The following is a 25,248-nucleotide window of genomic DNA, read 5'->3' as shown; positions in this document are numbered from 1 at the left end:
GACATTGCCTAGTTAACAGTGGACTTCGGTTGTATATAAATGCGCATATATAAATGCGCACGTGACCAGATGGCCAGTGCCATGTTCGTGTTACCTCACTGTCAATCACTGAAATTGCGACCACAGTTCCAGGTGGTGGCCGCATTGCATTCTCTAAATTCAGTAAATTTTCATCGTCAACCGTGTAATTGAATGGGATTATTTTGAAATTTTAAAACGCTTGAAATATCACAAACAAATAGGCCTATGTTGATAAATAATATAAATACAAGCTAAAACCGTTGGGGTTCGATAATGAACCCCACAAAATTAACCAACTACAGTGGAAAATGCCATACGGCCGGGCGGTTTCACAAGTTGCCGGCTCGATCATGTCATCCGCCGCCTGCACAGTTCTGTCAATCATGTCCCCTTTCATACTTTCATGCCGTTGCGACAAGAAGCATGACTTATCAGCCATTCACAAGTCTTGATTGTGTCTGTTTGTCTACAATGCGCGTGTGTCACGCCGCTCGGCTATGGTTGGCTAAACAGGTCATAACATTCATTAATACGTGTATTCGAAATTTCGAATACTCGCAGTGGAACAGACCAATCAGCGTTGAGTTTCGAGAACGTGGGAGGGAAATTTTAAAGCCCGTGTATTTAAATCGAGGCACGTAAACAACCTCGTTCATTGCAGATAAAAATTCAGAGATAATTTTAATCCTCACCGCGCTACATCACGCCGTTTTTGGTAAGAAATGACGGGAATGAACAGAACATGCTAAAAGATCAGAGAATAAAGTCGTTTTATATAGGTATTTTCATACCTTTTTAGGGGAGAAGGGTTAAAGGTAAGCCTATTGGCTTCCTTTATACATAATGCTTTTTCAAAAATTCTCTTGGGGGAATTAAAATGCATTTGTTCCGTGTTGAAATATTTTCTGATGTAGCAAAAAATAGATAGGGTACACTCCACTCTTAGTACCAACTTTATTGTATGTGGAATACATTTATTCCGCCCTGGAATAAAAACATTTTAAACAGCGGATAGTGTATGTAACAAATGAATTAGCAATATCTGTATCTGTCTCCACACTGAATCCTAAAGTATTAGGATAGGCTACATATGAATTATTCTTTGAAAGTAGAGAATATTAGATCAGTGAACGTATCCTACCCCTAAAGCGGCCGATACCGAACAACACATACACAGCCTTGACCTGCGGTTGTCTAAATTCTGAGGGATTTGCATGCTGGTCAGGTAGAAGATATATATACAGAGTGACCTTCAGCTTCTCCATGTTTGGTTAGACCTACCGTATAGGCGTAGGCTGCATGGGGTGTATCCTGCATAAGTTAGTGTTCATGTTCAAACCTGAAACTAGTATAGGCCTACCTCAGGTTCAAACACATGTTTCACACTTAAGTGTACGCTGCATGACCATGATGACTGTATGTTTCTGTTTTCAGGGATGATTATCCTAATGTCTAATAAATGATGAGGGACAGTAATTTGGTAGTATGCACCCTTACAACACACATCGCGTGGTGTTTCTTTATGCAAAATAAAAGTTATGCAAGACATTCCGTTTCAAAATAATCTTCATTCACATTCTTCTCCCGCTTCTTATAGTTTATTCTTATAATAATTATAAGCCTTTTGATTATTAAGTGAAGTTTGTTACTAGTGCACGAGGACAAGTGCCAATTGCTTTGATATCACATGCGGGCTGTCTCACGAGGTCGAAATTGTAACCCACATTCTCGAATCTAAACGCTGATTGGTTTATTCCATTACGCGTATTCGAAATTTCGAATACACGTATTAGTACACGTTATGACCTGCTTAGCCAACCATACTCGGCGGCAAGCAGCAGGATAGTATGAAACCAGCACTACGTCATAGATATGGCCAATTGGCACGCCCATTTAGCACGGAAATTATGAAATATAAGTTTGTAAATCAGCTATATCTAGCTTTTCCGTAGTTAATTTTTTTTTTTTTTGATGGAAAACGTTAATAAAGAGTTTATCTTTCGGGTCAAGTTATTTTACCCTTTGCAATCAATGCCACTATTTTGCAAAAGGAATTTTCCTTGCGACCTGTCATTTTCCCCTATACTTTTGCACTGGGAGTTTATGTACATCCGGGTACCTTATATCGTTTAATACGGTATGGCGACTTGTAGATGTCACGTGCGCATTTATATATGCGTATTTATATATACAACCGAAGTCCACTGGTTAACGTCACTGTGTGAAAAATAACCGGCCAATATTTTTTGTACTCTCTGAAATTCTAGAAAATATATGACCGTTCACGGCGAATGAGCCGTAAATTCCTCCCCTGGACAATTTTGTTTTATTTCGTGTTTAGAAAATATACATCATAAGCTTTAAAATGGTATATCATTTGACTTCAAACGATACCCAGAAGCGGGGTTATGGTTTGTTAAACTTTGCTCCTTCAACAAAATTATAGCTTTTTCGTTTCTACATGTGTCACTTTTTCCACATTGCTGGCAATAAATATCAAATAGTCATAATTGGCGTTCATTTCAAATCATCCCCCAGTCAACGAGGTTTAAGAAAGTTCTCTCATTGTTAATTTTTGGTTATACATACCTATACAAAATACAATGCCTGGTAACCCACCACTTGAACAGGATTTAGCCAAAGCAAACAAAGACCAGAGCTATTAAAAGTTCTTTAGCCGTCTAAGGTAGAAGCTTATTATCCACTTCAACAATAGGATTATTGATTGGTGTTTGACTTTCAAAACGAGATAGATGTCGCGCCAGCTTAAGTTACAGATGAATATGACCTTCGTACACATTTTACACCGTAACTCAGAATACAATTTAGGGAATTTACGACACATTCGTGCTGTACGGTCACATATAGTTTTGTAACATGTCCTAAATTTTTAGCTAATTTAGATGCTTGGAAATATTCGCACTTTGGTATTTTGAAGGAAGGGCACGGCATGGCCTGCAAAATTCCCTGTGTAAATCAAATGCAACTTTTAGTGACTATCACTCACTTGTGGACCGCTCTCTTCCGAGGGGCATTTTAAAGCCAAACCACTTGACGGATGTTTTTGGTACTTGCTGTCAATCAAGAATGATGTATACATTACATGTAGGCTAAAAAGTGAGTAGGTGGGGCATCTGCAAATGTACGTACCTCCCTGATTTGTAAATGACAGATAACAGCAAAAACAACTCCCATATTATCTGTCCATAACTTTGGTCAGTGGAGCGAGTCAGGGGATTTCAGTTAAGTGGGTGATTATTGATTGGCAAGTGCTAAATTTGGGCATAAGTGCAGTCCACCATTCAATGTGGAGGATGGGCTAGACTTTAGCGATTGAATTTGCTTGAGTAATTTCCTGTTAACCAGGTTTAAGTACTATAAGGGGGAAATTAACTATAGGGGAAAGTTATAACTTCGCCTTAACGTTTATATATTCTGTGGATTCAAATTTCTTTATCGTTACTCTTGGTTTCCTGCTCTGTGGGGAGATATTGGAGTCCCACTTGGAGTGTTTAGTCGTCGTATGGGAGTCGCCGGCCTCGGGCCTGTCAGCCCGGCGAACTTTATGTTTTTGTTTAAACTGGGATATAGTTTGGATATCTGAATTTCGCGGTTAGTGTTTCTTTGTAGCCCTGTGGGGCAATATACTTGGATACTTTGTTGTTGGCGGTCTTTCGTGGTTTTATGTAAACCTTTACCCCTTGATTTCCCTCATTCCTCAATCCCTGCCCTATATGGGGGGGCGATTCCCCATCAACATGACCAAATAATAGAAGAAAAATGACAACAATCACAATAAACAACGTATAAACAGTACACTACAATGATAAACAAGTGTCTTTTTCATGTATTGTTCTAAGTTTGAATTCTTTATTTCATATATAATTATCGTCAAAATATATTTAAATCATAATAATAAACAAGTGTTTGATGTTGTTCTTGTTGAGGTTGAGGCCTAGTAAGAGACCCGGCCAGGCGGTCCAAATTGCATCAACACAGCGCGGAAACTGTGACCGTATTCATAGCAAAAACTAAGTGCCGAGATTCCCTTTAATACAAATAGCGTTTCCCTTGAAATGGGATGAGTTTAAACTTTTAAGTGAAACCGGTTGGTCAAAAAAATACAACGGATAAATTGCGCCTGAAACGTGCAATATTTGCACATGCGCAAGTACACAAATATATTTCATTTATCCAATAATATAGAGTAGCCTAATATATTAACTGATTTTAAGATAACTAAATTTGAGTAACTGATATTCAATAAATGATTGCTTGATATTGTATGATACACCCAACTTGGTGTTAATACAATTAAGATAAAGTTATTTCAGATCAGATTTGGCTCTTTTAAAATATTTAATTGTTCCATGGCACGTGACCTGGTCTTAGGTGGTTATTGCTGGATGGACCTGCAAGGGTCACAGTACGGCTTGTACGACTCCCATCAGCGGACCTATACAATAATAAACAACAAATTAGAGAATTAGTCTGAAAAGCAACCTTTTTATAATAAGAATGTGTTCTTACTTAATCAGTATTTCGTATATAGAGAGTCCATTTGAGGACAATTTGATTTTAATTCTACAATTCTACCTAGGTACCTGATTTTACAAGTTCATTTGCAAAAACAACACTCTAACTAATAAACTCCAGTGATAGCTACATGGGTATTGGTCCTCCATTGTTCTTTTCGGTAATTGCTTCATTTCTTTTTTTTAATAATATAATTTGGTAAAGATATCATCGGTTTAAAAGTAAGATAATACATATAGCGACACCCGCAGAAAGGAAATTTGAGGGGGCGTGCTTATAAACATGATAAATACTATTGACTTTTATGCAATATTCATGTTATGAATTGTGTTCTCCTTTAAGCCTCGCAAATACATCTCACAGATACAGGACTGAAAACCATTCTGAAGGCTACAATTTAATTTACGAAACCAGATATATGAAGGCTCAATGAGAACCTTTGGAAAGGCCCTCGTGGTCATCGTATTTACAAAGGAATTTGTTCAGTTCTCATGGGTTCTCATACCTCGTTCTCAGCAGTACATCCGATCCTACTGGAACCCGTTGTCCCTCTTTGTAATCCGTCCAAGACATTCCATTGTCACAACTAAACTCTATTTGAAGTCCCGGAAAGTTGCACCTTGCTGCAATTTCACCACCAGCTTTCCATCTGAATATAAACAAAAGGAACAAAAGATATCGTGTTTTCTATTGAATATACATGTCATACTCCACACTTATTGTCATCAAAGCATACTAGTACTTGTATTTTAGTTCTTTCCCAGTGGGCACACCTTACGTTAAAATCACGTTGAAACCAGGTTGAAATTTCGACGCCCGGAATCAGGTTGAAATCATATTGAAATCACGTTGTATAGAGGCCCTGCATGAAATTATCGATTGGCTCCAAACAAAGGATTTGAGCCAGTGTCCTTCACCGTAGTTATGGCGGAGTGCAGTCCATTCAATCAAATGTTGTCATCAGCCTTTTTGATCGTAGTGCAGGGTTAGGCCTATGTGTGTGAGATGAACTGTCACGGTAGATTGCAATCATGCTTTTGTTGAATGCATTTGAGTAGTCCGCCATATTTACGGGATGATACGTCACATGCAAGGCCTCTATTGGCAAAGGACTTCAACCTGATTTCAACCTCCTTAATCATGTTAATTTTTGCATTGAAAGTAGGTTGAAACTTCGACGTTGTATCAACGTTGATTCGACATCGAAGAAATCCTAACCTGTGCCCACTGGGTGTATTTGATATTTATGCTAAATTAATCCATAAATCAGCAATTGTTTTGAACTCCTTACTTTGCTCCTGGTGTGGGCACGTTGTAAGTTACACCTAATTCATCGAGTCTTGCAAGTTCTTTGTAACCCAAAGTATTAGCATATAATTCCCAATCGGCATCCCGTTGTCGCTTCCTTTCTACTGGATCACTTATAAGGGACTCCCAATCTGCCTTATGCCAAGCTCTCTCTGCTACAGGTAGAAGTCTTGGGTACACCATGTAGTCAAATTGTTCTGGAGTACGTTGTGTCTCTGACCAGAGTTGACCAGCCATACCTTGAAAAGAATAAACACAGGTATGATTTTAATTCTTGCGGGGAGGAATCGTTGCATTAATACTGGTTACCCATGCAGGTAACTTCACATACGTTATATATACTCGTTTTCCTTTTGTGGTGTTTATTATATTGTAAGTCTCAAAGTTTTCATCGCTTACCAACTACGTTTGATCTTTTGGCTTCGTTAAGTGGTATACATCCCACAGTTTGGCAAACCTGTTCCTTGGTCATTGGATTTCCAAATAGATCAACTTCAATGTTTTCATAAACGTCATCGGGCATGTAGTTGAAAGTATTACGGGTCTCTGTGAATCTAGTGGCCCAGTAAAATCCGCGTTCTTCAGGATCAGGCTCGTAAGGCATGTCGAAGTACAAGTCTGTAGCATGGCTTAGAACGGCCTACATGTTGACAAAATACAGAAATTAAACTATACAGTGTTTCCCAATAAAAAGGATGTAGTCCACACTGGAATAACAACAATAACTTGAAGCATAATCTTTTCCCTACATGTTCAAATTGGTACAGCGAATACAAATAAACGAATGATTATGTATAGCGCATGTCACAGTGTAGTTCATTCCAAGTTTGACCATAAAGAACTTCCGCAAATAAACGCGCTCATTCTGATTAGTCTCTGGTTTGATGTCGTCACTTTTGCCTACAGCTCTTTTTATTCGAGACGTTATACATTCATAAAACCTTTTCTTTTGGTCAACAGAGGCGTAGATCCAGGGGGGGAGATACCCCCCCCCCCCAATATTTTGCCAGGGAGAGCTTACTTATTTGTGTCTTCTATACTATCCATCATATACCCCCCTGCATAACAAAAATTCAACAATATTCAATATCCAAAGCAATATCATCACTACAATATGCCCCAAAAACAGAACTCCCCCACCCCAAATAATCGCAAATTGACACGACAGCTTCATTCCAATTCAATTTATTTCATCCAAAACGGTCCTGTGATACACCTTCCCCTATCAAACACATTTCTCTTGCATTTGATCATCTTCTACTCTTCCCTAGAAAAAGCATTATACCAAATCTAAACACCATGCCATGGAATTCACCATATCACGTCCAAGCTCACATTGGGCGCCCCATTCCTTTTTTAAAGGAATTTTTATTATTCGTTTCTTGTGATCACCTCTTCTTAATATGAAATGGATATAGGTGTAGGGCTGACACTTTCACAGTAAGGGGCATTCGGTGAGAGCAAAATGTAAAAAATATGGGGTCATCAGGTGAGAACATAACCTTTTCTTTAAATGGAACCTTTGGGTGAGAGCCGAAACAGCGCCACAGACACCTCGAACATTGAATTTCCTGTTCTAAATGGCTTCAAATTTCTTTTTGTTTAAAGTAAGTAACAAAACCAGTGATAAATGAAACTTGCTGTTCAAATTGAAAAATAAGGGTCTTTGGGTGACAGATCAAATGGAAAAATAGGGGGTCTTCGGGTGACAGGGCATATGTGTTCGCAAACAAATATGGGGTCTTTGGGTGACAGCGACGCTGAAAAAGGGGGTCTTAACAACCCTGCATACGCGTCACCTCTAAAGTGGGAGTGCCCCCGGGGGTATTCTGGAATAGGAGATAATTGTTTTGAAGCATTTGAATCTATTTCAAAATCCGACTTGAAGCCACTCAAGCGCCCATAACTCGACCAAATAATATCGTAGAGCAACAAAAGAGGTATCAAAATGCGCAGGAGAAAGCTGCGCTTTATATACATTAAATAAGTTTTTGCTATATATTTCAGTTCCCGATATATCTGACCATCTATAATCGTTTCGATACTTTCTGGGTTGAGTTTATGATAAACAAACGCCTTTCTGGAAGAACGACTCGTAGCATTATTAGTATAGTCTCGCTATGGATCCATAGACTGTTGGTTCGAACTCCGGTTCAACTCTAGGTTTTTAATTCTGATAAATTCCTTTGTATTTTGTTAAGATGTTAAGTAAGAGGAAATAGTAAAGGTAAAAAGCCCGTGTAATATCAACCGTATACGTTTATATAGGCCTACTAGTAGGATGCAAATATGATACGGGAAAAAATGATCGCGTCCAGCCCCTAGTCAGTGGCGACACCGGAAATTTTCTCGGGTGGGGGAGATGGGGGGAAGTGAATTTCAAGGGGGCCAAATCGACCAATTTTGCGCAAAATTGCCGCAAAAAGTGGAAACTTATGTTATCTTGAGGATTTTGCCTCAAAAAGAGGGGGGAAAAATATTGGGGGGGGCATACAATGAGCTTTTGTTGTCAACCTTACCTTGAAGTCTGCATTAGCTAACGCGTATGCTCTACTACCGCCTCCCCATTCCCAGATGTTATTCCATGCATATCCAAAAACATTGGCATTTGGCATTTTTGACCGGTCGTAGGTGTTATATAAGTCCTTCATCAAACCATCCTCCCAGCCTCCAAGATCCAGACCTTCATCGTTTACCCACGTTGCTACACTATAGATGAAGTCTTCCATAAGTTGCGCTGGTGTTTTCCCGGATGAAGCACAGGCAGGGCTATCTTCCCATGCACCGTGTGGAACTTCGTCGCCACCAAAGTGGAAGATTTTCAGGGGCTGAATATCAGCGTGCATCAGTTTGATTTCCTGGACTATTTTGCGGACGAAGTTTCCTGATGATGCAATGCACGGGTTGATGGCGTTATCTCTGTAATAAAAACAAACAGGCAAAACTTTTTTTTGTTTAAATTTTTTTAATGCCTCCCATCATCAAGAGCTGCTATCAGTGCGATAGCACTGATGGATTGGCGCCAAGATAGTTGTTAACCTCCAGCTTAAAACTCAACCGATTCTGGATAGAGGTAATTGGACCAGTGGAACATTCCGTTAGTGAGCTGAGGATGGAAGGAATGATCTTTTGTGCCGACCTTTTTTTGCGACCTGGATTTTGGATTTCTGACAGGTTGGTAACTAACATTTAATAATAATAGGGGATGACGACCTATTTCTAACAAAGTATGTTTACCAGTTTTCTACAATAGGCAAAACAATAAAGCAAGAAAAAAGAAAAAGAAAAAACAGACTGATATTTCAAGATTGTTTAACTTCTAATATGAAAGGAAGAAATAATCCTAGAAATGATTCTTACTGCTGTATGTAGAAACGTGTTGGGTTTTCATAGTAATGAGCGGATCGTGTAAGAAGCGTGATCTCGACCCGATCGTTAAAAAAAGGCACGTTTATCCTGCGTAATCTAAATAAATCTAACACTTATTGTTATATATTCATTCATATTCATATTCATATGTTATGAAGAACTCTGAGATTTGTTTCTACAAATCGACGACTAGAGTCAGGAGCTTAGCCAGCAATGGCGTAAATTTCTTTTAAAAATGGGGGGGGGGGATGAAGTTGGAAAAATACCTCGAAGTATACTGAATCCAGCACCTTTCGGCTCCAGAATAAGTTTATGGAACAAATGCGCGCGAAAATGTTTGCCATTTGCACTTTGGGGGCTAAAATGGCCAAATATGATGAGGTTAATTTAGTCAGAAACCCACATACAGCCGTCAACATTGGGGGGAGGATGATTGTATGGACCACCCCCGGCAAAATATCGAAGTGACGATTAAATCTTGGTTTTGAGTCCTTATGTGGACGGCTTCAAGAACTCTCCGGGAATATTCTTTTTGTTCCCGTTCGAGCACCTTGACGTTTTCCCAATCAATCTGATGACCTTTGGATCTTACAACATGTTCCCTGACCGCTGATTTGGAGCTGCCAGCAAGAATATTCCCGGAGAGTTCTTGAAGCCATCCACATAAGGACTCAAAAACCAAGACTAAATCGTGATCAAGGACTTGAAATAGATTCTATTTGGGATAACCTGCTGATGCCCGGGGGGGCGTTACATCGTAACATCCTATGACGTCATTCTGTCAATCATATAACGTCATCAGTGAGGAATATCCCGATTGTAGACAAGATATCATCACAGCATCACCATCTGCTGAAGACGCTAGTCGGACTAGAGTCAGTAGCTTAGCCAGCAGTGGCGTAAATCTCTTTTAGACATTGGGGGATGAAGTTGGAAAAATATTTCGAAGTATACTGAATCCAGCACCTTTCGGCTCCAGAATAAGTTTATGGAACAAAGTTTATGGATTGTATGGACCACCCCCCTGGCAAAATATTGGGGATAGATCCCCCACCCCCAAAAAATATGGGGGATAAATCCCCACCACCCACTCTACCCCCCCATCTACGCCTATGTTAGCCAGGATTTACTTTGGGGTGCGGGGGCGAACCCTTCACCAAAATGGACCTTTTCCCGAAATGTTGGACTTTTTTGAACAAGATAGCATAAAGAACCCCGCGAAAGCACCGGGTATTTTTTACCCACAACGCTCGCAAAGTGGACTTTTTTTTGGCCACCCTCACACCCCTCCACTGAATACGCCTCTGACTACAGTTATATAGGTCTGACAAGAGGGTTGCAATTACGATACACGGTGAGAAATAATGATGGCAGTGAAATACATCTTTACCTGAAATATTGAATTGAAACATATTGCGACGTATCGTCAGGATCTGAGAGAAGATATTCTGCGGCACCCACTGGGTCAGTGTCTTTCATCTTATTGTAACGAGCTTCCATAGCCTTAATAGCGGCATGACCATGACCTGGCATATCAATCTCTGGAATAACCTGAAAAAAGAACATGGTAAAATTATTGTTAATTTCAAGTTCCTGGTTTAGTTTTGGTTTTGGGGTGGGCATGTGCATGTGCATGTAAAGATGGTTTCCGATTATTGTAACAATAAGCTCTCAGCGGAGTTGTTATCGTTGGTTCGGTCTCTACCCTCTGTGGCGTACCGAGACCGCTCCCAACCGGGGGGGGGGGGCTGTAGCCCGAAAACGTTGACCCAATTTTTTTCTATGGTTTGAAAAAGTGAAAAACCAAAAAAAAAAGGATTTAAACCTTTTTCATAATTTGTCCGCCCTTTTTTCATTAATAATTCTTTTTGCCGCCCCTTTCCTTCCACCGCCCTTCTTTTTTACCCCGCAGGAGCCCCCAAAATACGCACATTACCCTTTATTAACCCTAACAAGGAACATACTTTTTTGCTATCGGAAGGCAGAGAAGGAATGAAAAAGGAAAAGAGAGGAGATGAAGAAAGATTTCACTTAGCACCCTCGGGAATTGACCCTGGGAGTACCAGGGGCGTCGCTAGACCAATATGAAGGGGGGGGGGTGTACAGTATGGTTTACCGACGGAAATGTTTTGTAATTTGTTGACCCATTTTTTTTAGCCAGGACGGCGCTCAAAAATCTAAAAAGTGGGGGTGGGGGTCGGAGTGTGAGTCAAAAAAAATTTCGACTCAATTTTTTAATACTATTAACTACTACAACAGCACAATTTCGTAACACATTAATCTTTTATATGGCTCTCGCAATTTGCCGACAATCACTACATTTGCCGACAGTAACATGGTTTTCACGACAACAGTCAATTTCTGCCGACAAAATTGTGTATGGGGGGTGGGGTGTCACATCCCCATACTCCCCCTCTAGCGACGGCCCAGCCTGGGACCCCTCGCAGGGGCGTAGCCAGCTTTTTTGGTCAGGGGGGGGGCAAAATAAAATTTTAGGGGCACAGATTACAATTACAGTTGCATCATACAATACATAGAGACAAAAGGCTTTATTGGGACGCTGTGCGCGCGTAGCGCGCAAAAAAATTGGTATTTTACACTATTTTCGCCCATTATCAGGATGGAAAGGGCGTAATCTTTGCAATATGCGCGCGTAGCGCGGAAAATTGTGTATTTTCGGGCTGAATTTCGGTAGAAAAGGGCTCCTTGCCCCTTTTCTTTTCCTTTGCCCTCCTGATTTTCCCTTTTATTTTTTGTCAGAGGGGCACTTTTTTCTTTCATTTTTTGTCAGGGGGGGCCCTCTGCCCCCCTGCCCCCCCCCCCCGCTGCCACGCAGACGATCAAGAACTTCATGCCACGTGCGAGTCGCTTGCCCGGCCAGCGGCCATCGACTTAGCTTCACCCCTGTATATCCTAAACAACCCAGCTAACCAAAAAACGTTTTCTGAACGTTGTGAGAACGTACCGTTGACGTTTTCTAGACGTTCTGATAAAACGTTTTTAAAACGTAATTTTGTGGAGGGTTTTTGACGTTTTAAAAACGTTATTAAAAGACGTTCTAAAAACGTTTTCGCAACGTAAAAGACGTTTTTAAGACCTATCTTTCCGTTACCCAAGACGTATCCAGGACCTACAGAAAACGTATTGGACGTTCTAGCACGCAACTAACGTACTAAGAACGTTGCAGAAACGTCCAAAACGTCCTGAAAACGTTATAGCAACGTAAAAAACGTATTGGAGGATGCATTACTCACCACCAGAAAACGTATGTTACGTTTCTACTACGTTTTTAGAACGTTTTCTTGACGTTTTAGTGACGTTTAGAAAACGTGCTATGTTTTATTAGTTTAAGACAATGAAAATAAAGCGAAAATGTAATTTAATAAAAGTCCAAAACAAATATCAAATATTATTAAATTAGGCCAATACAAAATTCATGAAACAAGTTAGTTTGGCAAATTAGTGATACTTACGACTTACACGACACATAATAAATCACACCAGACAATTAATGTTGATTTGATGTGTGATTCATTAAACTTTATTCCTGTGTATGAATACTATTCTTCATTCATTTTCGTTGAAAATACTGCTGAAACATAAATTAATTTTATACAAACATGCTATGCAAAATCACCCCATGGAACATGTGGAACTTGTGTTACCATGTATCGAGTCAACTATTGTCATGACCATTGATGACTGTTTATGCACTCTATTACTCGATTTATAATAATTATTGTTTAATACATATGCATGGATGGAATACTCATGAAACCCGATTATTGTACATTTATAGGATAAAAGTTTTAAAACATGATTTATATACATGAAAACTCTCAAATATAAGTTACTATTTATAATTGAAGACAGAATAATATTCAAAAGACTAGTTTGCGTATAATGTCCTGTCAACCAGACCAAAAATGCCGTTCTGCGCAGGTCAGCAACCAATCACACCGCGCCTTTGCCCTGACGTCAGACGCAAACTAATGTTTTCAATTCGGTCTTCAGTTAAATTCGACAAACTTAATTGATTACTCTCACGTACAAAGCGCAGTTAACACTCTAAGAAATAAAGGTTCTAAAAGATTCTAAAGTTGTCCTCACAGGAGAACCCTTAGAGGTTTTCTAAAGAACCAAATATGGTTCCAAGACCATCGAAAATGACCCCAAACTAAAGAACCTTTTAGAGGTTCAAGATCTAAGAGGGCGGGTTCTCCTGAGAGGACAATTATTTCTTAGAGAGTTGATGATGACTAGACTTGAAAGTGCTCGTAACTTTTGCCAACACTTTGCTAAATTAAGTCATAATTATTGTTCATGGTTTAGGCCTACTTTAATTTTGTAGAATTTTGCCATAGGCCTACTATGTTCGTAATGTCTAGCCCCTCTCAAATTTAATTAGCATTTATGCAAAGTAACGTGGTCCGGTTTGACACTTTGACAAGAACGTATTTGCGCGATGTTGACAAGTCGCAACTCACAACGAATATATGGCGACGGAATTAACAACACGTATTTTGATTGACCAAGTTTTAAGGCAGAATTCTGTAAAATAAAAGTACCATGAACATTTATGCATTTATTTTAGGCATAATATTGACAAATGTACAGTTCATGAGCCTTTTCACGGCTCATTACCTAAATTGATTAAATGTAGGCCTATAAAGATGATAAGTCTGCATTTCCTTATGGAACTAGCCCTGTTCTCAAACCGCGACGCCTCTCGAACAGCGAGCAGCGAGCGCAGTGGAAAATCATCATACAGGTATCAGAGTACAGAGTGCTAGGAACTACCGGTACCCAAAGCATTAACGAGCAAATTAGTCCTATAAACGAAACTACTTTCGTTTTCGGCCATCATCTCCTCCCTGCCAGAAACGTAAATCCACAAATGTTGAAAATTATCTTCTTAAAAGAAATATTTTTACAAACGTCATTGAGATTTGAAACCCACTCCCAAAAACCTCGATCTTTTTTGGTTGTTCCTTTAAGGGATGGGGTATGAACGTTTGGACAAAATTTATTGTGGGACATGAGAGCACATCAGACATATCGAATGGCATTCTGAATACGAAGAATGTCCTTCTGTTCTCAAATAATTTTGATTTTTTTTAAATTCGCAATGTAATACACATTTTATGTGAAATGATTAAAAATTGATATTTTTGAAATTAACAGTACTTGCAGTTAACTTTATAAATTTGATGTTTTATACTTAAAGTGTATTTATTTAGGATAAAAAGCCGACGATCAATTTAGAAAATTTTGACCTTTCGTATCATGGATTTTTTCTCCCAAACACCCAAAAAATAGGTCTTTTGGGGAAAAATTCCATATCTTCAATATGGAAAGTCAAAATATTCAATTGATCGTCGGCTTTTCCTCCCAGCTACATACACTTTAAGAATATATCATTAGATTTATAACATTTACTTCGAGGACTGTTAATATCAAAAATGTGAACAATATCAAATTTTAATAATTTGTCATAAAATTTGTATTATACCGTTAATTTAAAAAAGAAAATTATTTGATATCAGAAAGACATTCTTCGTATTCAGAATGCAATTCGATATGTCTGATGTGCTCTCATGTCCCACAAAAAATACTGTCGAAACGCTCAAAACGCTCATTCCAGATCCCTTAATGTCATTAAACACGTCAAATAATTTGAATACGCATAGTCTAGTCTCAAAGATAAAATAAGTTCAATTGAAGTGTTGTGTGAAAACTCCTCAAATTGAATTATTACCTCTTTACTAGTGTCCCCAAATACAACGTAAAAACCACTAATTTACATTGTTTACACAACATACAGATAATAGCATCACTTCCGTTGCTGATGGGCAGAGCGATTAACTGTAAACCGTTGACAAGAGCGTACTTGCGCGATTGACAAGGCGCAACTTGCGAGTATGGCGACAGAAATAACAACACGTACGGCGTGTAAAGCACACATAGTAGGTCTACGCTTCGGATCGGAGGCGCATTGTGAACATCGCGGAAGTATGCTCTCGTTTTACAGCAAATTAAAATCACGGTATAGTTACTATAATCGATAAGTCGCTATAATCTGAGGCAGAATTTAAAAGTCCGAGTACATTTTCGGTCTGGTTGGCAGGATGTCAGACGCAAATTAGTCTTTTTAATTCGGGCTCAGATTATAGCATGCCCTCGAGCGTCAAGTCGCATGCCATACATGGCCTTTAATGCAACTTTGACCAAAGGGCCGTTCATATTACGCCGCAATTGCGGTGCGGTGCGGTGCCGCACTGCAGAATACTTCAATAAATGAAGTTCAATACATTTTAACTTGGAAATGCGACGAGTAGCGTTGAGTTGAGGCAAAAAACAATCGATTTATCGGTACCGCATCGCACTGCATTGCGGCGTAGTTTGAACGGACCTCGACGCTGCAACAATAAGGCTTTTTGAAGTATGACGGGCACAAATGGAGATGGTGTACTTTTATTTGGGTAATCTTGTGTATGCTTTCTTTCAGCATACAAAAGATTACCCAAATCAAAGTACTCCTCTTTGTGCCCGCCATACTTCAAAAAGGCTTAATATAAATCAGCGATTGTGGAAACGCACTCAGCGAATACTAGGTGATTATACACTGGTGAAGTGACGTAGTTAGTCGGATTAACTACCATAGCAATAGATGAATAAAATTTTGACTGTATCCCCCGTATGCCTACAACGTCCATGCGGTACCGATGCATTGAACCATATATGAAAGATTAGCCTGTTTGAAAAGAGCGGTATTGTATTCAATCTATTATATGATTGAAGACAGGTGATGAGTGCAACCTGCTGTAGTGCAGAGCGATCTATTCAAAAATTGTATTCATCTATTGCTATGGTAGTTAATCCGATTAGGACGTCACTTCGCCAGAAACAAAAACATCTTAACATGCTTATGAGAAATGTTTTAAAATAAAAGTCTGATATATAATCACAGCTATTTTAAGGGATCTAAAATGAGCGTTTATGGCGTTTCGACAGTATTTTTTTGTGGGACATGAGAGCACCTCAGACCTATCGAATTGCATTCAGAATACGAAGCATGTCTTTCTGATATCAAATAATTTTCATTTTTTGAAAATCACAATATAATACAAATTTTATGACAAATTATAAAAATTTGATATTTTTCAATTTTTTGATATATAACAGTCCTCGAAGTTAATTATATAAATCTAATGATATATTCTTAAAGTGTATGTAGCAGGGAGGAAAAGCCGACGGTCAATTGACAATTTTGACCTTTCATATTGAAGATATGGATTTTTTCCCAAAAGACCTAATTTTTTTTGTGTTTGGGGGAAAATCCATATCTTCAATACGAAAGGTCAAAATTTTCAATTGATCGTCGGCTTTTCATCCCACCTACATACACTTTAAGTATAAATCATCAGATTTATAAAGTTTATTTCAAGTAGTGTTAAATATCAAAATATCAATTTTAATGATTTGCCATAAAATGTGTATTAAATTGCGAATTTCAAAAATCAAAATTATTTGATATCAGAATGACATTCTTCGTATTCAGAATGCAATTCGATATGTCTGATGTGCTCTAATGTCCCACAATAAATACTGTCCAAACGTTCATACCCCAGCCCTTAAACTTAAACCTTATATTTATCGAATATATATACTTCAATAGACAGTGAGCACCTTGTCCGACAATGTTGTAAAACTAGCATGTTTACCAGTACAGTGCCTGTGGTCTTCAGTTTCAATGTGTCCCCTAGTCTTGTTCTTCCTCTTCCTGTTGGGAGCCACGTTCATTTTCGCCGCGCTCATCATCCTCCAATTCCCCTACAGGTACCGCTGCATCCACATTCCCAGCTTTCTATAGATAATAAAATGGAAAACAATCTATTTATAAGCATGATCATCATTTTGGGAAACATCATTTTTTATATTTTATTGAAACCCGATTCCCCTTAAATCTATCAGCTCACTAAAATAGCAGCCATGACAAAATATATATAAATAGGCATAAGAAATTCTATGAATAAAAAATACTATCAGGTTATGGTCACCCTTAGATATCCAGACAACTTATTTATATTATCAGTATCATTAATTCTGAGTAATTTTCAAGGTCTGTATAAACCATAACGAAATCATAATGCGCGCGGTGGGGTGTGGTGGGGAGGGGCATGGTGCCCCTACTGAACCTAAGAGAAGTGAAAATAAACAAAAATGCTCCAAAGAGAAAGAAACATCACGTAAGTGTGTGAAATGTAAGGACAAAAAGTATGTCTCAGATACATTTGGTAAAATAGCTTTGTGCTATGCTTTATTATTTTTTTAAACATTATTTTTAAAAGAAAATGAGCTGTGCGATATGCGATATTTTTTTCATTTTACATTCAACGAACAATATTTATGCACTTTTGATATTCAGATACAGAAACATAGTAATACACTGCAAAAACAGTGTCTAGAGATTGAACACTTTTTTTTTGTCCTCAATTTGTAAATACGTTTAAAACCTAAACACCAATGTCAAATTTCAAAACATCATATGTTTAATATCTAAACACATTAAGACATATTAATTCCTAAACATGTTTAGCATTTAAACGTGTTTACAAATAGAGGACAAGGTGGTGTCTAGAATGAGTGCTTATATTATAATCCCTAGACATTGTTTTAGGCCTACATGAATTAAATAAATGAATTTGGCATTTCAGCAATGATATTTGAACTTACTTTATACTTTTTTCCACCTGGAAGATTTGGTGTTCTTTTCAGATAATCTCCAAGTCCTTCTCTATCTCAACCTCCTTAGCTTGAGGATGATTCTTCATGCAAGCTTCTATAGAAAGGTGGAAATGATATGAGTTCAGTATTAAATTAAACTCCTTTATCAAAATAAACGGTCTGTATCTCAATATTAGGATTTTCCAAAAGCCTACATGTCGACGTGTTACCATACGTGCGGTCTGTGGTCTTAGGGGCAATATTTTTATTTGATAAGTTTATGAATAAAGTATACACATATAATCTAAAATAACAACAAAAAAACCAAGTTGGAAACGTATGTCCGATTTAGGGGTCAGATTTAAATATCCATATTTTAATTTTATAGTCACAGAATATGAGTATATTACACCCACTATGATTGGTTCAGACAGCATGACAAATTATATGCATTCTGTTTAGGCTTAGCCGATCTTAGCTCTATGGAAGCTTATGGATCTGTTTTCTCACCCAAAAGGAAAGGCCTGCGTGATTTGACATATTATGTTAATCATAGATTGTATCTTGGGCCTATGAAACTTACTGACGATAACTTTGTAGAAACTTGAAAGGGCTATCTTTAATGCTCAGCTTGCCTTTTCTCCCTATACACTGTAGGAGGACCACAAATTGTTCGTTCCCAGCTTCCTCATCATCCTCCTGATGGTTTCGTTGAGATCATGTCCTCCAACAAGACTAAGGTGTCGTATCTGGAATAAAGACATATGAATCAAAGCTAAATATTTTTAATGCATTATCGCATGGAATTTGGAAGTCAATATCGTTTATGATGTTGCCGTTGTTGATGGTTCAGTATCTTGTGATACTTTGACCCACAACTGAATAAAGTTATTGTGATTTTCATCGCAAGTGCAAAATGTCAAACATAGGCCTATTTTGAATTATGGCCTATTTATAAATGATCATGATTATTAGTACTTCAATTGTGTAAATCAACCACAATTTCATATTGTGTACTTTTGAACACACGAAAATTGCATCTTAATTCATAATTTTGTTTTTAAAGCTAGTATAGGGTGGAGGCAAGGGAACATTTTGCACAGGTTATGATTGTTTGGTATAAAATGACAGTTCCTGAGAAATATTAAAATATTTAAAGAACCTCTCGTGTCTATTCGATATTCCTATATTAAAATACATGTATATAGAAATATTTTTGGCTGAGTGGAGTTTTAATATAAAACCACATGCGGCCCTCATGTGCATGTTTTGCAAAAAGCAAAACTTATAGTTAAGGGCTGGGGTATGAACGTTTGGACAGTATTTATTGTGGGACATTAGAGCACATCAGACATATCAATTGCATTCTGAATACGAAGAATGTCCTTCTGATATCAAATAATTTTGATTTTTGAAATTCGCAATGTAATACATATTTTATGGCAGATCATTAAAAATTGATATTTTTGATATTTAACAGTACTTGAAGTAAACTTTACAAATCTGATGATTTATACTTAAAGTGTATGTAGGTGGGATGAAAAGCCGACGATCAATTGAAAATTTTGACCTTTCGTATTGAAGATATGGATTTTTTTCCCAAAACACCAAAAAAAAAAAAAGTCTTTTGGGAAAAAATCCATATCTTCAATATGAAAGGTCAAAATTTTCAATTGACCGTCGTCTTTTCCTCCCTGCTACATACACTTTAAGAATATATCATTAGATTTATATAATTTACTTCGAGGATTGTTATATATCAAAAATTTGAATTTATATCAATTTTTTATAATTTGTCATAAAATTTGTATTATATTGTGATTTTCAAAAAATGAAAAATATTTGATATCAGAAAGACATGCTTCGTATTCAGAATGCAATTCGATAGGTCTGAGGTGCTCTCATGTCCTCAAAAAATACTGTCGAAACGCAATAAACGCTCATTTTAGATCCCTTAAGGGGTTCTACACCCCTGGCCAATTTTGTGCCTATTTTTGCATTTTTCTGAAAAATTATAGCGCATTGGGGACAAGTAAGATATGTATATTATAGGGGCAAGGACTGCAATACTGCACTGGAAATTTTATTTCAGCACAGACAACAGTTGTGGAGTTAGAGTCAAAAATGAGGAAAACCAATATTTGATCAATAAATCAATAACTACTTGCTTTGAGTTGCTGAATTTTCAGTACAGTAGTTGTAGTCCTTGCCCCTATAATATACATATCTTACTTGTCCCCAATGCGCTATAATTTTTCAGAAAAATGCAAAAATAGGCACAAAATTGGTCAGGGTAGTACCCCTTAAGAGTGCACAAAAATATTGACATAGTTTTTTTTTTTTGTATTTCAATCAGGTACAATAAAAAGCTATCTTGTCATGTTTCTTTACAAAGTTCTAATTGATAACTAACTAAACAGCAGATTGCGTAACTCTATCACTCTTTAAACAAATGATAAACTTCAATGTTGCAAAATATGGAATATAGATATTTTTCGACAATGTTCTTAGCACATCGAAAAATGTTTCAACAGAACGAAGGACAATATCTTGAACTTCTGAACCAGCAGTTGCCAGACCTTAAGGCCTATATGATTTTATGACATGTTACATGTACAAAATAAGTAATTGTCTTGCTTTTAAAACTTTATACGAAGGAGAACAACTAAGATTACAAGAGATGGTAATCTAATACTAATGGATATGCGTTTTCCCAGTCGCCACCCAAACAGGGTGGTGGGTTATGTATTTTTAAATTGTGATCTGTTTAATTGATAAAATGTCATAGTTTGTTTTGGTGTCATTTGAAAGCTAAAACACCACTAACATTAGTAACCCAGCAAACACAAAACGTTTTCGACATCATTCGCAAAAAGGTTATAAAAGGTTGTCGGAAAACGTTTAAATGTCGGGTTATATAAAGGGTACATTAATGGTGTAAAACGTTTTCTTAACATTAAATAACATTTGTTGGTAATTTACTGCACAGCAAACACAAATGTTTTACAAAAAACATTTAAATGTCGGGTTATATAAAGGGTATAAAAACGTTTTAATAACATTCCAAAAACATTTTTGAAAACTTGATACAAAACATTCGAAACAGAATGTTATTTTGAGGTTGAAAAAATATTTTGCAAAAAATGTTTGCCCAAAATATTTACAATAACGTTTTAAAAATGTTTTCACGACCTTTATATAACCCGACATTTAAAGAACATTTTAAGAACATTTCTGTGTTTGCGGGGTGCAAATATTTTAACATAATGTTATTTAAGTGTTGACAAAATATTTGGCCAAAATGTTTGCAAAAATAGTTTACAATGACATTTCGAAAACATTTTAAAAATATTGTTGTAGTGTGTTTTCATACAAAACGTTTTAAACGATTTCATGACCTTTATATAACCCGACATTTTAATGTTATTAAAACATTTTACCGGAACCAAAACCCAAAATATAACTTATTTAAAACGTTTTAAAAACGTTTTTGTGTTTGCTAGGAACAACCCTGTAAATATGAACAATGTAGCTTTTCAACTACTGGAGATGTGTGGTTGATCGAAAGTTGTGAGGGAAGGATGGGGAAGAGGAGCACACAAAGTCTATGGGAACAGGGCGTTTCGCATGTGTAACTTGAATAAATTAATGACTACAGGGGCTACATGAACTTGATTTTGGTCTTAATTTACAGCTAAAAATTCTACTTGTTGTTTTTAATACTTTTGAACTCTTATGCATGCATACCTAGGGCTCAAGAATCGTACTGGTCATCGATCTCTTTGATTTTTTAATTCAGTGCTTTCAGGCAACACAAACCTAATTAATTACACTAAAAATAAAAACAAATGTGTTCCACTTCCAAGCAATCAATATACATCATTATTCATTTGCAATCATTTCATAAATATTCCAACATTCCATTGTTTAGGGCAAAAATTAGCGTACTTGAACTTCTCTGGGTAATATATGATTTATAGGTCATACCATCTGTTGTTTTTTAACCATGGACTTGGAGTTTGTGACTAACCCAGAACATAGGTCAAGACTGAGGTGGTACAGGTGAAGTTCTGGGTGCACAAAATACACCTCTGGGTGCAATAACCGGCAACATGATAATCATTTCAATGGATTTCCAGTAAACCCTTCTGCCTGGCTTTAAAGTAATTATTCAAATTATGAGGTTTTGGGCGCTAAATGCTCCCTATTACTCACATATTGCTTACATATTGGGTAACCACGGCCACTCTTTTTTGCACTTGTAATTAATAATGTTACTTCTCACGTGTTCTGTTTTTATACTTGTTCTCTTACTACTTTCAGGAATTTGCCTGTGTAAATAAACATGATATAGATGAGAATAATAATATAGCCTATAGCCTACTTGTAATTAAATCAGGTACTATAAAGTTGTCCGACGATCTGATGATCGAGTGTCATGAGTGTCATGCTAATCTAATACTCATCTAACACATTATGTCAGATAGACTTATGAAATAGGTATAACAATTTGACAAACAAGACAAAACTCAAGTCAATAAACCACCTTGAATTTCAATCAAATAATTAATTGTAGGCACGGCCTTTCGATTCTGACAACATCGCCGATCTTTTTCAATTTTGAGATTGCAATTTTATAAAGCTTTCAATCACGACGAATAGGCCAGCTATACGAATGCATCACGAACATACAAGTATTTTATTTAGTAGTACCAATACGGAATTAAACCATGAATATCATCAAACCTTACAACATACTTTTAAGTCAAGAATGGTAAATAATTAGAAAAACAATATCCTATTAAAAACATCTTAAGTCCTCAGCTTTTAAAGACTTTCCTCGAATTCAAATTACATCAACCGTCATTATATTGTGGATGCCATATGTTACTCATATTGTACTTAAAACTTCACTGATTAAATTGACTAAAAAAATACACGCTTTAACATGTTTAATGCAAATATAGTAATAATAAAATACAATCTTACCTTTGTTTGGTAGAACTGAAAGAAACAGATGCAAATAGTTCCTTTTGATGAGCAACTTGATGTATATTCCTTAGAACAGCATGCCAGCATAAACGATCGTGTGAAACGTATAATTTTTCACATTCCAGGTTTGAATTTTGGGTTGCCAGACGATTCACAAAACCATAAAACTTTTATGTAGGTCACACTTAAAGATGTCAAGCAAGTCAAACACCCGGGTCATACATCACAATCTCTAAGACACAGTTCCTCACTAACCAGCAGCTTATGCTAGGCTTAGGCTGACTTTAAAATGTTGGTTGCAAAAGCTTAACTCTACAAATTGAGATCAACGTCCGGGAAGTGATGTTGTCGAATGCATATAATTGAACCGTGCTGTGATGAAGAGATTGTTATAATAAAAAGGACTGCGTGAAACACTTGCCAAATTAGGTACATGTTTCCTGATTGATGCACATATAATAAAGAATTAAACAGTTAAACTTGTATTCATCAGCAATATACAGACATCATTGACTTCACAATTGCTGGGATTTATATGCGCGCACAGCAGGCGAACATTAAGTTTCATATTTTGAAGTGAAAGTTGATACACATTTGGGTTCATTTCCCACGAAGCGCGCAAAAATATGCAATTTTACACTATTTTATACCAAATCAAGGCGTTTAATGCTATCTATAAACAACAAGGAATTTTTCTTTCACTTTTTTCTTCTTTGAGATGTCGGGGGGGAGGGTTGTCATAAGAATTCAAGGAATTATTTAATCCCTGTTGATTTAATATTTAGTCGGCTTTGTCATGTGTATCTTGTCTTTTTTTACTTTCTTCAATCCTTCGATTCCGTCCTTTTCCTCAGTCTTTTTACATGATAGCTCCTCTTTTTCCTTTCTGTTAATTGCTGACGTACCAGATATCAGGGTATGACATAGACAAATTGCTTTTTACCGGTCAAGTTTACGGGGAGATGCGCGTATTATTCACACAAATCTTGTTATACTATTTTAGCCCCCAATCACGGTGAATTGGATGTGAATATGAAGGTGAATTTGAATTCGATGAAGTACGCGGAGCGCGAGAAAATTTCAATTCTAAACTAGACCAGGGAAGTGTTTGCCGAAAACGGGTGGGGGTGACATTTGATATCCCAAAGTGTATGCGGACGTGTCCCCGCTGTCCCCCAGGATTTACGACCATACAGTGCCTTAAACCAGAGTAGGCTACGTGTTAAAACATTTTGATAATATGAAATAATAATTAAACGCTTTAGAAAGACATTTAATTGACGTTGTACAAAACGTTCGGAAAACGTTCTGGAAATAACGTATTATAAACGTGGCAAAATAACGTAAAAAATCGAAATATTTTGTAACGTTTTAAAAACGTTTTCTGAACGTCATGGTAAAACGAACAATATTTTAACCAAGTCAAAACGTTTTTAAAACGTTTTTAAAACGTTTTGGAAGACGAAGACGTAAAAGACCAAACTAGAACCTAGAGAAAACGTTTTCTAAACGTTTTGTGTTTGCTGGGAAAGGCAAATAGTTATATCAAAATTAAAACCAAAAGCCAATACCTGTACCCTTTTAGCGCTGATTTAAGACCTCATTTGTTGCAATCGGTAGAGAATTAACGAAAATGAGTGATGGAAAATTCCAAGGAACGGAATCAAAAGATGCATTTTAATGTTCTAATCAATGGAATGCACGTCGCACGGTGCTACATGTAGTTCCCTTCTTGTAAATCAATAGAGCACAAGATACATATTTGGTGCATACGCACCAATATGAACCTCGCGCCAATCGATTTGTGTTCCACGACTCTTTAGGATATTTGGTTTAAAAGATACAGGGTACAGGGTTAGGTACACTAAGTACAAAAAGTGAATATATCTCATTAACCAATGATCCTACAGATATGCGGCGACTGACCTTTTTGTTCAACATATCGCACGACTCGATATTTTGTTAAAAGTTACAGCCTGATCGCAGCAACTTTAAATTTGACCTGACCTTTGACCTCACATGACCTTTGCGGTTTTATACTCCCCAAGTGTCAGGGATCATTGTCCCCAAGTTACAGCCTAATCGGAGCAACTTCAAATTTGACCTGACCTTTGACCTCACATGACCTTTGTGGTTTCATACTCCCCAAGAGTCAGGGATCATTTCCCCCGACTTACAGCCCAATTGAAGCAGTTTTAAATTTGACCTGACCTTTGACCTCACATGACCTTTGCGGTTTTATACTCACCAAGTGTCAGGGATCATTATCCCCAAGTTACAGCCTAATCGGAGCAA

The 25,248-nt window shown here is 37.2% G+C and overlaps 1 protein-coding gene and 1 long non-coding RNA gene across 2 annotated transcripts in view; both read right to left on the bottom strand.

Annotated features, from left to right (window-relative positions):
- Positions 1-3,959: 3,959 nt before the first annotated feature.
- Positions 3,960-25,248, bottom strand: part of LOC140149928 (beta-hexosaminidase-like) — a 40,951-nt gene continuing 19,662 nt past the window's right edge. Inside the window, exons 6-11 of the mRNA XM_072171944.1 lie at positions 10,625-10,785; positions 8,385-8,784; positions 6,265-6,505; positions 5,849-6,104; positions 5,063-5,206; positions 3,960-4,477 (exon numbers count right to left, since the gene is read on the bottom strand). Of these exons, the coding sequence (XP_072028045.1) occupies positions 4,381-4,477; positions 5,063-5,206; positions 5,849-6,104; positions 6,265-6,505; positions 8,385-8,784; positions 10,625-10,785 (1,299 nt within the window). The 3' untranslated portion in view covers positions 3,960-4,380. The remainder of the gene's footprint in view (positions 4,478-5,062; positions 5,207-5,848; positions 6,105-6,264; positions 6,506-8,384; positions 8,785-10,624; positions 10,786-25,248) is intronic.
- On the bottom strand, positions 18,009-23,298 carry LOC140149927 (uncharacterized). Its single transcript, XR_011858775.1, has 3 exons — positions 22,951-23,298; positions 18,545-18,710; positions 18,009-18,076 (listed from the first exon to the last, which is right to left on the bottom strand). It is a non-coding gene; the product is annotated as an uncharacterized lncRNA (long non-coding RNA).

This window comes from Amphiura filiformis, chromosome 4 (genome assembly GCF_039555335.1).
Source record: "Amphiura filiformis chromosome 4, Afil_fr2py, whole genome shotgun sequence".
Classification (NCBI taxonomy): domain Eukaryota; kingdom Metazoa; phylum Echinodermata; class Ophiuroidea; order Amphilepidida; family Amphiuridae; genus Amphiura; species Amphiura filiformis.
This window is presented reverse-complemented; position numbering and strand designations above follow the sequence as displayed.